This window comes from Tasmannia lanceolata, unplaced genomic scaffold, assembly GCF_043159265.1.
Source record: "Tasmannia lanceolata isolate RefF3 unplaced genomic scaffold, GAP_Taslan_0.1 ptg000008l, whole genome shotgun sequence".
NCBI classification, from domain to species: Eukaryota; Viridiplantae; Streptophyta; class Magnoliopsida; order Canellales; family Winteraceae; genus Tasmannia; species Tasmannia lanceolata.
In genome coordinates this window covers 31111982-31130273 of record NW_027518685.1, presented here as the reverse complement: position 1 = coordinate 31130273, position 18292 = coordinate 31111982, and the positions used below count along the sequence as shown (strand labels likewise).

The following is an 18292-nucleotide window of genomic DNA, read 5'->3' as shown; positions in this document are numbered from 1 at the left end:
AGTCTTTGACTCATATATCCTTTAGTTGGTGTTAGTGGAGTCTTTGACTCGTGTTTTCATCTCTTTTAGAGAGTCTTTGACTCATTTATCCTTTAGTTGTTGTCAGTAGAGTCTTTGACTCGTGTTTCTTTTCCTTTAGAGAGTCTTTGACTCATATATCCTTTAGTTGGTGTTAGTGGAGTCTTTGACTCGTGTTTTCATCTCTTTTAGAGAATCTTTGACTCATTAATCCTTTAGTTGGTGTGAGTGGAGTCTTTGACTCGTGTTTCTTTTCCTTTAGAGAGTCTTTGACTCATTTATCTTTTAGTTGGTGTCATTGGAGTCTTTGACTCGTGTTTCCGTTTTTAGAGAGTCTTTGACTCATCTGTTTCATTTGCAGTATTATTAGAGAGTCTTTGACTTCGTTATCTTATTTCAGTGTTATCAGTTGCTCTTATTAGAGAGTCTTTGACTCGTTTATCCTTTAGTCGCTTTTATTAGAGAGTCTTTGACTCATTTATTCTTCAGTTACTGTCATTAGAGAGTCTTTGACTCATTTGCTCTTATAATAGTATTATTAGAGCATAGTTTCTCCTGTACACCCTAGGGTTTGTCCCTAGGATGTTGTTTTGTATATTCCCTCCGGTCTTTGGCCAAGAGGGTGAAAACATAAAAAATAATTGATTTGCTGTAAGTGTTTGATAGTTAGAGAGTTCGTTCCGAACTACGTTGGCTTGATCCTCTTCCACGAGGTACGTAGTGCAGCTTGGGATCCACATCCCAAGTCCAGCCAAACCTTTAAAAATAAAAATTTTAAATCTTTCAAAGTTACAAAAATATTCAAACCATTTTCAAAAAGATCTTCCTCTAGAGTTAGGAGTATGTCCTAGCTGTTTAGGTTGTGTTCTAGAGTTAGGAGTTTGTCTTGATTTATATGGTATGTCCTGTCGTGTGAGTGTCCCTAGAGTTAGGAGGCCTCGAGTCGATCGGTTAGACATTTAGTCGAACCGATGGCTAGACTAGGCATATAGTCAGCCCGTGGTTTTCATTAGGTTGCACAGCCTAGTTACACATAGGATTGTAGGAACCACCTGCATTAGCCTAAGGCTAATCAACTTGCATTAGTTAGGGCATATAGGGTGTCCTAAAATCCACAATTCACTGGAATTTTAATAATCATACAAGAAGCTTTAATAACTGGTTCGGTCTTTTAGATCGAGTCTAGGATAGAGGGCTAGATGTCTTAGGCATCATAATTTAGAATAGGGCATCGAACTACGTGGGCTCCGATTCTTCCCGAGGCCGGGATACGTAGCGCAGCTAGGATGGATGGCCATTCTGGTCCGAGTCCAGTCCTGCATTAGAGTTAGGACTTGTCTTGTCCCGTCATACATAGCATAGATTTGTGTCTCATGTTTTGATATGTTTTCTTACTTTCTTGTACTGATACTATACCTTTGGTTGTAGCTTGCATGTGCGTGTCCACCAGAAACTTAGACACCCATTAGGCATGTCACTCATAACCTAGCTTTGCTTAGGTGACACATTTTTCATTTCATTTTACGTGTTTATTTCTCCATTCTCAGGAAATGCATGCTTAGGTAGACGATTCCTGAGGATTGTTCCCATTTCACATGATTTTTACTCAAACTTCTTTGGAATTAATGAAAATGGCATAAGAGACCAAGTGCTTGCACTCGGGCGAATTGGGGGTGCTCTCAGACCTTCCCCATTCGTAACCAGGCACGAACCCATATATATTTCTGGTTATCCATTGCACAGAGGATTTGATTTTAGGGTTCCATGGCCTATCCATGGATGGCGACTCTGAGTTCTTTTTAGGTACATCTCGGTTTCGAGCCCTGGCTCCTGATCAGGATGTATCTCATTCGTTTTGTATCGCCACTCGTGCTATGCTGTGAGGGTGGCATCCGTTTCGAGAGTTCCTTGGCAGAGCTCTCCTTCACATTGTGGAGATCTTAGAGGATTGCTGTGGGGACCTCGCGTCCCTCGCCGCACTCGTCCTCTCCGGATCGGGGTCCACAACTGTTGGTGAGCTTAAGCTCACCAAACTTATGGTGAGCTAGCTTGCCCAATCACATGGGGGGCCACTTTGTTAGGATGATCCAAACCATTCATTTGAAAGTCCCTTACATAGATGGGGGGTGTACCAAAAATCAGCTCCATATGAACATCCTAACCCCTCCATTTGTGGAGGACAAAAATGGATAGACACAAATCTGCCCCATTTTTATCCTCCACAAATGGAGGGGTTAGGATGATCCTATGGAGCTGATTTTTGGTACACCCCCTATCTATGATAAGGCCTTGCAAATGAATGGTTTGGATCACTCCCCAAAATGTGGGACCCGTGTGATTGGGCAAGCTAGCTCAGACAGACTTGTGTCTGTCCTGTCCATTTTTGTCCTCCACAAATGGAGGGGTTAGGATGATCCTATGGAGCTGATTTTTGGTACACCCCCCCATCTATGTAAGGAACTTTCAAATGAATGGTTTGGATCATCCTAACAAAGTGGGCCCCCATGTGATTGGGCAAGCTAGCTCACCATAAGTTTGGTGAGCTACAGTTTCCTCTCTCTCTCTCTCTCTCTCTCTCTCTCTCTCTCTCTCTATATATATATATATATATATATATATATATATATATATATATATATATATAAAGACCTATGCTTCCACCCGCTTCGGCTAGGTGATGATGACTTGGGATATATACATATGATGATTTGGATTTGAGACTGTATACTTTGGTATACGATGTGATTTTTTTACAGTACCTATCTATGTTTTTCCTCCAATACGAGGTTTTGATTCTTGCGTTATTTATCTCTACTATGATCCATTAATATCCTCTTTGTTTGTTCTCATGTCTTTTCACATCGCACTCATACTCTTATTTCAATTTCTATATCTCTATTCAAGTTGTTGCCTATTCTGTTCATTGACACAAGGATCATTGTTATAATACAATTTCATTACTGTGTACTTTTATTATGTGAGCCCACTAAGGGATCTTGTTAAGCTCGTTCTGACTCAGTTGCTACAGTTCTTGTAGGTAGACATGATGACATGAACACACAATAAGGGAGTTTAAAGGGATTGAGGAAAGAGTGTCCGGTCATGTGGCATTGTTGGGGAGAGTGCCTTTACTTTGTCAGTTGTACTGGGTTTTATTTAGTCTGCTTGTTTTCTTTTGGAGTAGCGATTCAGATTTTGGGATTTCTGAAAAAAAAAATTATGTCTAAAAATTTGCCCCAAATCTGGGTTGTAACAGCTTGGGGCTTGGATCTGATTTTTTCTATTGAGTATTGGATCTGCTTTTTTCTTTTGAATGCTCTATTGGGTAGATTGAGGCTTTTGGATGGTCTGTTGATGATTGTGGCTTTTGAATGCTCTATTGATGGTTGTGGCTTTTCAAATAAACCATTGGATCAATGATGGTTTGTCTTTGATGGTTTGTTTGTGATCCAATAAACCGAGATTCTCATATCTGTTGATTGTTTGTCTGTGATGCACAATACTGCTGTTTAATCTGGCCAGAGTGCCATGAGCAAGTTGACAAATTTAGCGGAGCATGCTATCTCTCTTATGGGATGTTGCGGAGGCTCAATCAGAGCTAGACACATACTTGGAGAGAGCCAAATATCGGAGCAGCGAAAGGGTTGAGGAAGCGCCAAGGGTAGAGGAGATGCCAAATGAAAGGGCAGAGACAGTACCACAGGCGGCGACATCGGTGCTACCATGGGTTTCCCTCTTTGTTGATGGTTCCATTATATTGCTTTTAAAATCTCCTTCTTAAGTTTTTTTCAGTATTTATTTGTGTTACTGGACTATTTGGTAGGGCGTAAAGAGCATATTCTGTGATGTTTCTTTTCCATTTCCTGGCAACCGAATGCGCACTCCTACGCTTTCTTAGCAGTTTCTTTTCCTTTCCATTTTCTTCTGTCACGTCATTTCTTTTTCATTTCCGTTTCCTTCGCGCAACTGAACAGACCCTGTTCTATTTGGTTGCCGGGTTTTTTTTGGTTCCTGGGATTTATGTGGGAGAAAAAAAAATCCCAGGAGATTGCTGGGAAAAAAAAAGTCCTAGAAGTATCCCGGTAAAATAAAAATCCCATGTTTGGTTGACCGGACTATGGTGGGAATTTAACTTTGTTTGGTTGCTTGAACTATTGGGAAGAAAAAAATTCTTCTCAAGCTTATTTTTGGTTCCTGGGTTTATTTTTGTTCCTGGGATTATTTTGGGATGGGATGAAAAGGCAATCATTACAAAAGTGGGATTAAAAAATTCTCCACACAAGCAATCATTACAAGAGTGGGATTAAAAAAACCTAGTGCTAAAAGGCAACCAAACATGGGATGGGACCAAAATTTTACTAAAACTTCTTGGGACAAAAATTTAACTGGCAACCAAACGGAGCGGGGAAATAATATCTGCGCCAAAGTGTTTAGATAAACATGCGCTCCATTTGTCTGTCGTGTAGTATTTAAAGGGATGTCAAGGGATATTATGGTTCTCAAAAGGCTCTTTAAGCCCTTTAAATACTACGACAAACAAGTGGAGCGCATGTTTATCAAAACACTTTGGCACATATATCATTTCCCATACTATATGGGAAATGATACTTCCAACCCTGCTTTTAGCCTTTCCACCCCCATGTTATTTGTCTTTCACCGGCTTTTTAAGATTTTCAATACCCATGATTCCCTTCAAAGCTAGGGTCTTTTCTTCATAAATGACTAAAATACCCCTTTCAGGGTTTTCTTCGACCATGCACCTCTTACATTGGGCCCCACCGCAAAAAAAATAAAAGGAAATTAAATCTGTACCCTATTGTTTTAATAATGGCACTCTACTTGTTTTAGAACTTTATAACAAGTAATTAAAAAGGGTGTTAGATTTCCGAAAAGGGTGTCAATAACATAATCAGTAGGGATGCAGATGGTCCGATGGATCCAAAGAGTTCGAACGTAAATGGACTAGAATACACAATGACTAGATTTGCCGAACCCGATTCAGATCCATATCCGAAGGTTTAAAATCATCCTAAGATCTGAAATTGTACATGATCGGACCCAAACTCAGTAACAAAATCTATAAAAGTCATCTAGATTTGATTGAAAGTATTTTTGTCATATAAAATCCAACCAAAACCATTTTTGCTTCTTTTAAATGAACAAATTTAAGGACACTTACTCTCTGTAAGGACTAATTGCTATAGGACATAGGGCACTCCAATTCGGATCCATTTACATCCCTAATCTTGCATCAAATTATCCAACCATCCAAACAAAAGAATTGGGCAAACGACTGGATCCATCGATTTGGATCAATATCCTAAGGTTTTAAAATAAACCAAAGGTCTGAAATCGTGCCCGATCGGACCCAAAGATACAAAATCTAGGGAGATGATTTTTTTGCCCCCCTGTAGGATTATGCACCCCACTGTTAAGGTGAATTGTGGCATACTTTAAATTTTTTTTACGTCAAATCACGTTAACAGCGGGGCGCATTATCCTACTAGGGGGGTCGAAAAAATCATCGCCAAAATCTATCAAAGTCTTCTAGATGTTGGAAGCTACAAATGTACAAAAATACCATTAATATTATAAATAATAGAGTATTTATGAAAGGTATTTTATTATCATAATAAAACCTCTCTCTCTCTCTCTCTCTCTCTCTCTCTCTCTCATCCTTGGCTACAAGCCTACAACCAAGGTTTTAAATTTAATTTCGGATTTCAGTCAAGACCGAAACCGAAATGGCCGAAATCCGAAATGTACCAAATTTCGGTAATTTTGCCAAAATTTAGGAAAAAAATATTAATTCTTTAATCATTTACCAAATTTCAGCCAAAATTACCGAAATTTTGGCCCAAAAAAACCGACAATTCGAGTCCCTTTACCAAATTTTGAGATTTCGGTTTCGGTGGGGACCAAAATTTAAAACCTTGATTACAACTCAACTCAACTAAACCTTTGTCCCAAACTAGTTGGGGTTGGCTAATGATTCCTATAGAAAATTTTCATGAAGAAGGTGAGAGAATCTACCCGGCTCAAATTGACCAAGTCACCACATTGTCTACTTGGATTACAATTTACAAATATTTTTTTAAGACTCACCACATGGATTAGGGTTCCAGACCCGTATTTGATAGAGAAGTAATACATTCTCAGATATGTTCATTCTCTGATTATGAAGTGTTTTATATTGGCGTTTTTCCAAGGGATTTTGCTACAAATTACAAAGATGGGAAAGTGAAATTTGGGAATAGGAGGATATGGTTTTGGTCATTGTGTGCTCATTCTGCTGCTGAAAGATAAAGAACAAAGAAACATAACTGCTTGGATTTATTTTATCAGAATCAAAAAACTTAAAACCCAACTTTCTGGGCAGAGAAACAGATCACCACAAGATGAATCCAAAATGCTAGACTTAAATGCAAACTTACTATTTACCTTCTGCATTAATGCAAATGCAAGTCTTTTAAACAGCAGCAATAACAAGTAAATGCACACAGCCTTACTGTTCATAATCGCTTCTGAACAATCAACCTGCAAAATACAAATACACAATATACCCAATACTCTCACCTTCAACCAATACCAGGGACTTCATCACACACTGGATCCGGTAAGTTAAGGATCATTTCTTCATCATCATCGATGGTGTTTTGAATGGAACCCGGCTCAATCTTAACTTCAGTTTCAGTAAGAACATCTATGACAGTGTTTTGGTTCAATTCAGTTTCTTCATTCAATCCTTTCTTGATTTTGTGTTCTGGGTTTTTGATCTTTGACTTTGGGGTGATAGATTTTGCCTCTGGCTTGGTGGCTGATGGTTTTTGAGATGGCAACTTGGAAAGGGATTTGCGAGTTGGCTTCTTAGAAGTGACTGAATCCTCCCCATTGCCATTTGGAAGACCATTTCCATTTGACTTGCCCATGTCCAGGCTTGAGGTTGACCTTCTAAAATACCTGCCACCTTCAAGAGAATTGTCTGTTGGAGTAATAGAGGACTTATGCCGTCCGAGCTTCGGAGATTTGGGGCGTGTTGTTGGTATCTGTTTCATCATGAGAAGCTTACTAACTAGCCATTAATGAGCATTCACAAATGCAAACACTAAGACCTGATACTTGAAACTAGGGTCAGGAGCCCAATTAAGGTTTTTTTTTTTTTAAAAAAAAATTTAAAGAGGTTGATTTTGGGCACGTTTGGCTGCCAAGAATTGTTTTCCATGATAAATTGGGTGTCTCTAAGTGGAGATGAGGGCGAGGTGGGCTAAAAATCCGGAAACAAGTGTGTCTCTGGCGAGGAGAAGTTGCTAAAAACCCAGGAACAAAAAACTACACTCAAAACCGGATCAACCTTTTCCGGTTTTTAGCAACTTCTCTTCACCGGAGACACTTATGTTTCCTGATTTTTGGCCGACTTCACCCTCATCTCCACTTGGAGACGCCCAATTTATCATGGAAAAACATTTCCTCGCAGCCAAATGTGCCCTTTAGGGTTTTCAAGAGGAAAATACTTTATCCTTCTGTCAACCACTAATATAGCATTACCCATCCAAAAAAAAAAAAAACCACTAATATAGCATAAAAGCTCATCTTATTTGGAGAGAATTTTAAAATATGTGCAACACTTTCATCAAAGATGAAAATTTCCTGCTATATTGAGGAAAAATAAAAGATTATCCAGTATATACGAATAAGTGCATCTAACTTCAAAAACCAGGAAAGAAACATATCCAGCAGGACCAGCACCAAAGGAATGATAGTGATCTAACAGTAGCCCGCAAACCTTTAAGCACAACCCTAGCTAGCAAAACGTGATTCAGCAAAAAAACAGGACGGCAAATTTTCGAGATTAATATGGCCCGAGCATGAAGTGCTCTGTAGGCGGTACAGCCCTTGATATTTGATCCAACAGTGGCCCACTTTTTAAGCGGCTGCTGTAGGATCAAATATCAAGGGCGCCTGCACGGGACTTCACACTCAGGCACCATATCATTTCTCTGGTTAAAAAAAAAGTAGTAAAAAAAGGAAACAAAAAAAATGTGTTTAAAATTTTGTCATTTACAAAATATAGTGGGGGTAAAGTTGGAAAGTTCGCCAAAAAACACATTTAATATGCCTAAAACACTTTTAAAACGTTTCCCACAAAAAAACAGACGCTGTAAAAGTTTTAATCGCAGTATTCAATGGCACACCAATAAAATGCGTCTTTAAAAAATGCTGTTTAAAACGGTGTTTTGCTAACTATGAGCACAACCATGGTTTTAAATTTCGACCGAAATCCGAAATTTCGGATTTCGGTGGAGACCGACACCGAAATGGCCGAAATCCGAAATGCCCGAAACGTACCAAATTTCAGTAATTTCGGCGAAATTTTGAAAGAAATATTATTTTTTTATTGCTTTACAAAATTTCAGCCAAAATTACCGTGGTAATCTTGGCCCAAAAACCCGACATTCCGCGCCTCTTTACCGAAATTTCGGGATTTCGACTGAAATTTTGGTTTCGTCTAGGTCCGAAATATATGCCGAAACTGAAATTTCAAACCATGAGCACAACTAGCCTTGAAAGAAAGAAGAAAGGAAAGTGTAACAATGATCCCAAAGAAATGGGCAGTCAAATCAACCACCAAAGCCTGAAAGTGAAAAGCTCATTGCTGTTTTTGAGTGTGGAAGGTGGACAGGAAAATTGAGAGGCAAGGCTATTATTTGTAGTGGAAAATGAGAAATTTTCACATATTGATGGTGCTAACAAAGTTGTTGACTGGGTCCTACGCGAAGGGAAAAGCATGAAGATTGGAGGCCCAGTTTCAATTATAAGAAGAAACTGATGGTTGGGAAAACAGAAGTCCACAATGGATAGAAATATTCAATTAACAAAGGAAAAGAAAATGAGAGAACAAGATAGCACGCTTTTCACAATGGTTTGAATCATGTCAATGAAATGTTCAAAGACAGCCCTAGCAGAATGCTGATATCAATATTCAAAGGTGAATCTGATGCAAGATTTAACAGCTGGTATTAGGCTTCTGCCTATCAAGCATCTCAGTTATAACATGCACAGGCTTCAGAATCTAGCAATTCCAAGAAGTTTCTGGTCATTCAATAGATTGGCTTCTGCCTATCAAGCATCTCAGTTATAACATGCACTCCAGCTTCGCCCCCGTTGATTGCCACTTCTAATAACTGACAGAAAAGAGTCCACTAACTGAAGGTTTGATATTGAGCATGTGTGCATTCTCTTCCTAGTGTAAGTTATTTTATTTCCGGGGACTCTAAGCAATATAATTACTGCCAAAGATTTCATCGAGAAATCTATACCTTCTTACCAGAAAAGTTTGGATTTCAAAAGCTAGAGCAAAACTAAATTTCTATGGATATGCATGTATCTTGTGGTGGAGGAGGGCAACTGTGAGTGTGAACTAGAGAAGCATCATATTAGAAGGGAGACGTCTAGGGGCCTTCTACAGAACATCAACCGTTTTTTTTTTTGAGACGGTAAAATGAGAATATATTAAAAGGCGAACCAAGATGGTTGAACATCAACCTTTCTTTATCAGTAAATGCGAAGATGACAGAAACTCACTTGTTCGACAAGCTATGGCTCCATTGCTGATCCCTAGCCTCCCCCGCCTACTCAGATATGGATTCTCATCCCAGCAGTAGTAGCCCTATAGTTTCCCATCTCCAGTATTGAGCAACTTTCTCTCAAACCAACCAAATTTCCTCAATTGTCCTTTATCTTTGCATTATTGAGTAAAGAAAAAGTGAAAGAGAGGTGGTGAACATGGAGAAATGGACCACATCAAGGAAGGAATCGAAAAGAATCCTTAGAAGTGCCACCTGCCACTATGAGGAGAAAAATATTCAATATGATTTAAGATATGTACAAGTTGTTCATACTTCGGCACTTTGAGTAAGAAAAAGATTTGCCACCCATATAATTTAGGCACAGGCGCACAACCACCAGTAATTTGTCATTGGGATGGCTTTGCAATCGGGGTCATTTCTCATTTGTTGTTTCTTGAATTGTTTCTTGACTATGACCAGGTGGAAGGTTATAGTTGGTAGCATTCTTTTCTTCTTATTCTCTTCTCAGAATGTTCAAAAGAGATTCTATTTCATCTTCCATCTTTCTGCCAATCCTTCATTGGAGGTATTGAAATCACATCTGCTTGTGTAAGTAATTTCCACTGTGTTTCTCTCAAACCATTATTTTGAATTAGTGGTTGTAGCAATCTAGATCTGTTTTTCCCTGTCTTCTCAGCTTGTATTCCTTTGTCACATTTGCTCTACTACTCCAACCATGGTTTTTGACCTGTGGTTTGGGTAAATCTTAATCCGCATTTTCCAATACAGGATGACAGAATTGTGAGGGATACTATAAGACTTTATCTACCAAAAAAAAGGATATTGTAAGACCTTGTGGCAAAGTTAAGAAACTCGTGGCAAACAACAATAATGATATGGCCGGTGCTCAGCCACCTCTGATCCAACAACATTTATCAACATGTTAATCCACAATTGATCAAGCTCAAATTCAGCATGGGCTAATTGTTGGAGGATTTAATTGGATGTCGAATTATCCCTATAATCACAGTACAAATTACTGCCATAATCAACATATGGTCCCAGAGCAACTCTAACAAGATTATGCATAAGAAGGAATAATTTAGAAAAGCAGACTGTCACCAAATCGTTGATGAAGGGTAATGCTGCTTCTTCAATACCATGTCTATTGGAGAAATAAATCACTTTTAAGGCACAAAATGGCTTGATGCAGAAGACTTAAAGAAATGTGATGATGAAGCAATTAAAGTGCATGGGAGCATAAATTCAAGGTTGAGTTTTGCAGAAGGGAAAGTATAATGCGAGTTCGGTGGGCCCACAAATCCCTCAACCTCCTCCAGATTCTCTCAAGACCAAATACCGTAAAAGAAGAAAAGGGGGCTACATACCCTGTAGTATTTCTTAGGAAACCAGTAATTGCCTTATAATGACAAGACCATTAAAAAAATGACAAGAATGAACATGAGTTTGACAGAACTGCCTTTTCCGCAACAAATGCAGTTTAATTTTATTATCCAAATGAATAAGGGAATTCTTAGACAGCATCTAAAATTTCAGTTCTATGTGGTAAAATATGTCGAGGAATCAACAAGACCCAAAAAAGATATTCATAAATAGACAACTATTAATTACCAAGGTAACATAAAAGTCTAGAATTTCAGTTCTACGTGGTAAACCACATCAATAAATCTAAAAAAGAAAGTGAAATTAAGGTTCAAGAGTCATAAAAATTTCTTTATTAACACCACTATTAATTTTCAAGGTAACGATGTTTCTAGGTCATGGTGTTGCTACATCCGTCAACACATAAGCAACAGAATTTAGATCCATCATACAGAAATGACATGTCTCTTGTGATGTATCCATATAGAACAACAAACTGCAATAGAATGAGTTACCTTTTTGAATTCAACCTTTGGAGGACCCGATTCCTGATAAAAAGATGGCATTGGCGTAGCTTTAAATGTCAAGCTCTTCCTCAGTTGCTTGATCTCAGCCTCTAGGCTTTCCTATAAAATACCAAAGCCTGAAGTGAAACAATTACAAGACGGCTAAAAAAGATTGCTTCGAAGATCATTAAATTTCATTTTCAGCACCTTTGATTGTGCTTGCAGGTTGGTCTTTTCCATTTCCTTTGCATGAATCTTCTCTTCTATCTTCGAGAAGAACTGGTGAATAGGAAAGGATTAAACTAGTGGTACTAATAGAGACAATGATTCAAGATATGTGTGTAGTAATTAAGTTTCATCTCACCTCTTTCCGTTTTTCAGCACGCTCATTCAACCTGAAAGCAAAACCTGAACCGCTGCTCCTCTGTTGATTCAACTGACAAGACGTGGTGCTTCTGAAAATAACATAGAACATTATAAGCTTTGTCAAGGAAAACAGAACTAGAGGTGCATTTGGATTGCCGGAATCAGGAATCACTATCGGTATCACATTCCAATCCAATTCCAATGCCCCTCGTAAATGGATAATAACTCCAATTCGACTGTTTGTGTAAGCACTGGAATTTGTCTAGGGAATCAATCGTGATTCCAATTCTAGTGTTTGGTACCCATCAGACCAAAGAGAAAATGGATTCAATAAATCTTACATATTGTCCCACTGAATAAGACTTGTTGTTTTTTTCAGATTCATCAATATGATAACTTAGTGAGACCATGCTAATCATCGTGAAGTCATCTGGTTCAACACCATCCAGACTCATCTGCCTAAAGAGGGTCAAGCCTTATTTGGCCTATAACAATTCCATTAATACTAGAGTTCCAAGTCACAAGTACTCTTGGTGTCATTCTCTCAAACAGCTTGTGAGCATCATCTTGTAAGCACATGCACCATACAAGTAGATTAGATTGTCCTAAACAAAGAACAAGGATTCAATCTTCAAATCCCATTCGGAAGGGATAACAAAAAAAACCCCAAATTTTATTTTTCAAATCATAAAAAAGAAAGTCATCCAAAAGAAACAAAAGACAAGTTGAAAACTTCAAGCAGAGAGAGAGAGAGAGAGAGAGAGAGATACCTTGAAATTATAAGAGATCGAATTTTTTTAAAAAAAAAAATGGGTCTCTCATTTCTGGTTTTGGAGATAAGCTGTAAAACCAAAAAGTTAAAATGGGATTCTGGAAAGGGGTTCTCTTTGAGAAAGCAGAAAAGCTATGTGTGTGTGAGAGAGAGAGAGAGAGAGAGAGAGAGAGCTCTTTTTTCAGCCAGAGAAGGAGAAGCGAACAAGAACAGAGAGAGAGGGATGAATACCTTCAAATTTGCTCTTGATTTGGAGGAGAGACGGACGACAAAGGAGAGAAGGCTGTTGAGAGAAGAGAGAGGAAAGTTTGAGAGAGAAAAACTAATATCGGGAGCTAAAATCGGGAGGAGATTTGACGCCGTTTTTATCTCATGATTCCCGGAATCAGAATACCACCTCCTGAGGCGGGTAACAAAAAGCGCTGAATTTTCCAACGTTTTTTCTGCTTGGAATCAATAATGGTTTCCCATTCCATTTTGAAAACTAAACCAAACGCCGGAATCGCCCTAATCGGTATCAAATACCGATTACCGATTTCCGATTCCGGCAATCCAAACGCAAACGCACCCTAGGGGGAATAAAGAGTTTTCTGAAATCCAAAAATGCCATAAAGAAATGAAGAAGCAAGGAGCAATACGAGGTAGTTGAGTGGGTATCTTCATCGTCTTTGATTGGTAATGCTTGTCCCGATGGCTTTGGATTTTGATCAGCTGACCTGCAATAGCAATAGATAAATCCTTTAAAATTGAAAGGACGGTTTGCAATACGAGTCATAAGTCAGAGAACTTGGACATCTACTCGTGCATATGTCAAAAATGAATTAGAGTTGGTACTTGTTAGGCAAAGTATACCAAGAAACCAAGACCAAAGAGTAATGTGGTAGACTATGGATATAAGTACAGAGGTACAGTTTAGAGTTGTGTAAATGGAAAACAAAAGGAAAAGGTAATATGGATAGACAGAAACATACAATAAACTTTATGCAACAATAGAAAAATGCATAGGGAAGGAAAAATTCAGCTTCCAGTGTGAACACGCATTTCCAACTTGTGACCAACTCACGCACCCCAAATGGTGAGTACTAAAATATAATGCCCTTTAGTTACATCTATGCACGAATACCTTAGCCAGGGAAAACCATATAGAAAGATAAGCAACACCTTGCGCATGTCATACATCAATTTTTTACAATAAAAATGATAACACCTATTAATTCTTTGAAAAAAACAAATTGAAGCAACAAACGGCTATGAAGAATAAATGTGATAACTTACTGGGGGTTTTCAGAGGGTAAATCATTGACAGTTGCATTCAATGAACCAGACTTCCCCACCTGATTATGCAAAGATAGATGTAAATTAAGAAAGCCATGATATGAACTATTGAAACATACCGTGTCAAAAAATAAGTACTGAAACATATGCTTCTCAGTCAATTTGCAAAAACAAGAAAGGTAATCTATCTACCAGCTAGATCAAATGCTTACCAGAGACTGCTTAGTGGTAGTCATAGATGCCAAAGTAGTTCTCCTGGAAGAGACCCCACCTGTGTTTGCATCCAAAGGACTTACTCCAGAGGAAGCTCGCCTACTGGAAAATTTTGAACGGGATGTAGAAGTGTGCAATCCATTGGAGGCAGAAGATGCGGCTTCTGAACCATTTGTGTGGAAATGTTTGGACTCAGCTTTCATCTGCTTCGCATCAGTGTTCTTTCTCACGCCATTGGTGAGAACTCCTCTTGATGACAAGGAAAGGCTCTGAGAAATGCTTGTTCTCTGGTTTCGAGTAATCATGACGGGACCTTTTCTACCAGCTTGGTCCTTTGGCATTTTACCATTCTTCGGAAAGCTGCCTCCTTCAGCTCCAGGTTTCTACACATTGAAGGTTATATTTCTGTGATAACGCGTACTACTTCATATATTCCAACAGAAAAAAGTATGTCTATGTTATGGTCCTGAGTGGAGGCCTGCCTAGGTATGGGACTGGGTGGAACCCAGCTTGGTATGGGACAGTTTTAAAGGACCTAGCCAAATGCATTCTGTCAGCTCTGGAGCTTTTGGTGTATTGGTTAGGTACCTACCATTTGGTATCAGAGCAGCCCCCACATCCCGTGTTCTAGTCACGGAGGGGGCGACCTATGTAAAGGGCTATCTGGAAAAGGCCAGATTCCAAGCCGTCACATAGTGGAACGCTGAGGACGGCGGATGCGGATGCTTGGTGGAATGTCATGGTCTTGTGTGGAGGCCTACCCAGGTATGGGACTAGGTGGGACCCAGCCTAGTATGGGACAGGTCTAAAGGTCTAGCCTTCCACATTCCATCAGCTCTGGAGCTTTTGGCATATTGGTTAGGTACCTAAGAGTCTAAAAACCGAATTTCAGTATATACCTTCAAAAGATTTGAGCTTTTACTTTCGGCGCCAGCTTCAGAAGCTTCGTCTTGGACTTCAGTAGAATTAAGGACCGGAACATCTAAAGAATCTTGGAAAATGCCATTTGCTTGCAAAGCATCCACGCCATTGTCAACATTCTCATTCTCTTTGCCTAGATTCAGATCTAAACCATCTAGGGAAGGGATTTTCTCCATAGAACCATTTTCGTTCTCCAAAGTAACTCCATTTTCGGCATCCATCGTGACAAATAAATCTCCAAGTCAAATGAAAACAGAATCCTGCAGCAACGAGTTTCCAAGTTCATCTCCCTGACGGATGTAAATAACCCTCAAAATTAAGCTATTGGATGAAATCAGCCATTAAAAAAACACTACTGAATGAAATCCTCAAATTTTAACACCCACTTGAGATAAATCTCAAGACATTAGCCCTTAATTTTTTGTTCTTGGATCATCTCTTTGACAGACTTAAATAACTCTCCAATAAGCTATTAGATGAAATCATCCATTCAAACAAAAAAAATTAAGAAAAAAACTACTAGATGAAATCCTCAAATTTTGCAATCCACTTGAGATAAATCTCATGACATTAGCCCTAATTTTTTTGTTCTTTGATCATCTCTTCGATGGACTTAAATAACTCTCCAATTAAGCTATTAGATGAAATCAGACATTCAAAAATATATATAAAAAAACTAATAGATGAAATCCTCAAATTTTAAGAGCCACGTGAGATAAATCTCATGATAACAGCCCTGAAAAATTCTTTCTACCTTCAAGTTTCTATTTTCTGCAATTGCATACGAATTCGAACAGAAATATCTCCACAGAATATCAAGACACTAAAATAGAGAAAATGGAGTAAATCCACAGAATTTCAAGACATTAAAATAGAGAAAATAGAGTAAATCCACAGAATTTCAAGACATTACAATAGCAGACATCTAAAATACTGTAATAAATCAAACGCTCAACCATCTGTTATGCCACCGGTAATGAAACGAAACCGAATCCATAGAATTTCGAGACATTAAAATTGAGAAAAAAATGAAAACGCAGAGATCTAAGTCGATTTTACTAAGAACGGAATAACACAATAACATTGCCAGATTTCAGTGCAAAAAAAGCGCAAAAAAAAAAAAAAATGGAATAAGATAAAATGCGAAGCTCACTAGATCAGAAGGAAAGAGAAGAAAAATATTTCGTCTTACCTCTGGAAAAAGAGATTAGAGATAGGGTTTGAGGGTGAGATGGTTCAAATGTGTGGTGAAAAGATCGAGAAATGCCGTGAATTCCATCGATTTGTAGAGGTTGCGGATCTGGAAACAGAATCTAGAGGTCGAAATCTTAAGAAAATGCAGAATCGAATGAAAATGGAGGAATTTCGAGCTCTCAAAACCCTAGTTTTTCTCTGTAACTCCTAATCATATGAAAACTCTCTCTCTCTCTCTCTCTCTCTCTCTCTCTCTCTCTCTCCGGAAAAGCTAAATAAGGACAGACAGGTTATTATAAAACAGAAATTACCATAAATGTTTCTATGACGGAAATACCCTCAAACATTTTGAAACTGACAACCAAGCCACTACCCTGCACATCTGTTTGTGGACATTGGACGAGGGAAAACTTTTCCATGGAAAATTAACTCTTTTTTAATAGATTTACTCTTGAATTAAACTTTTTCTCTTTTATCTGCACCCTCTGTTTGTCATCTCTTAAACTCCAAGTCAATTTTAAGGGGAAAAAACAAAGGGTGGAAATAGTGGAAAATTATTTCCTATCTATATTGAATGTACGACAGCTGACACGGTTGGTGTAGCTAGCCATCACAAGTGGGCCCACTAAATGCACAGCTTGCGGCTTAGTCATAACCCCCATTTCTTCCCCGGGCCACCCCCTTGTGGCTTAGTCATAACTCACTACTCACAAATACTAAAGAGGGCGAAAATATCACTTCCCATGCACTAAACTCCTTTAAGTTTGGCTTTTCCTGTCGAAATTCCTCATAAATGCATGGAATTGAAAGGAATTTTTTTGCTCTCTCTTCTTTTCAAAATATAAGGAGGGCTGCTGACATGGTTGGTGTAGTTAGACATAATAAGCCATCACAAGTGGGCCCACTAAATACACAACTTAGGGGAAAGGATATATTTCTTCCCCGACCCACCCTCCACTAGTGTATTTTATAGGACAGGGGGTGGCCCGGGGAAGAAATGGGCGTGATATTATCACTTACCATATGTTTGGCCTTTCCTCTCGAAAGTCCACATGCCATGGAATTGAAAGGATTTTATTCCTTCTACAACATTTCAAAATAAAACAAGGGCAGTTTCGTCCTTGTAGTAAAACTACTCTAATTTCGATCTTATTTTCTGATTAAGGGAATAAAAAACGAATTAAATGGATTACGGTCTAATTTTTTTGTTGGAGGAACGTGAAGCGGTCTCCCGTCCTTTTCTATGACGTGGCACGACAATGGTGAGCTGGCATAACGTGCGGGCAACCACCGAGAAATTGATCGGACGGTGGAGAGCGATCTTCACTCGATCAAGACCGTCCATTCGCCTCCAATCATTCCGTTTGAAAGACTGTGGCACAGAAAGGCCAAGGCTGGAGCCAGTGTCTTGTTTTTCAATAATTCAATCTCAAGTACGCCGTGTGCGCACTGCGCTCCTACGCCTTTTACACTTGTACGCTGCATTTTAATATTGGTAGCTGATTTCCGCACTACGATACTTTGATAGCGGCACCAATTTTCAAATTATTGTAGTGCCGACATCAGTAACAGCTGCCTTTAATAATTTGGAAGGGAATTGCTAGCGTCCATCGCAAAAGGCATTTCGCCAAGCCACCTCTTGAAGACAAAAGCTTTTGTCTCCATTCAAGAGGTGGTTGGTCTGACGTGTGACATACCAGCCGCGAAATGCCTTTTGCGATGGACCCTAGCAAATCCGAACAAGGACAAATGGGCCCCAATGACTTTTGTTCGAACTTGAAAATTGTGAAGGTTGTAAACTTGTAAAGGGGAGCGAAATGTGACTCAAATTTCAAACAGGCTCATTTAACATGGTGGTAAGACTCAAGTTCAATATTTTTTTAAAAGTACAGTGGGGTCCGCTCCATAGAATGATCCAGACCATTCATTTGTCGGGCCACAACGTAAATATGCTTTACCACTGAAAATCATCACCATAAGACGATCCTATCCCTTCCCTCTACAGATAGTAGGGTTAGGATCATCCTATGGAGATGATTTTCAAGAGTGCAGCATATTTACGTTGCGGCCCGGATCAC

At 38.9% G+C, this 18292-nt stretch overlaps 1 protein-coding gene across 2 annotated transcripts; it reads right to left on the bottom strand.

Annotated features, from left to right (window-relative positions):
• Positions 1-6436: 6436 nt before the first annotated feature.
• LOC143885177 (uncharacterized) lies at positions 6437-16479 on the bottom strand. Of its 2 annotated transcripts, none has more exons than XM_077389217.1 (9): positions 16213-16479; positions 14999-15310; positions 14099-14482; positions 13887-13945; positions 13250-13327; positions 11838-11928; positions 11681-11752; positions 11483-11593; positions 6437-7064 (listed from the first exon to the last, which is right to left on the bottom strand). In XM_077389217.1, the coding sequence occupies exons 2-9, from the start codon at positions 15239-15241 to the stop codon at positions 6597-6599; spliced, it is 1506 nt and encodes a 501-aa protein (XP_077245332.1). In that variant the 5' UTR covers positions 15242-15310; positions 16213-16479; the 3' UTR covers positions 6437-6596. The 2 variants fall into 2 exon arrangements, with proteins under 2 accessions (XP_077245332.1, XP_077245331.1); XM_077389216.1 differs by having other exon boundaries at positions 14999-15280; positions 16213-16478.
• Positions 16480-18292: the final 1813 nt, after the last annotated feature.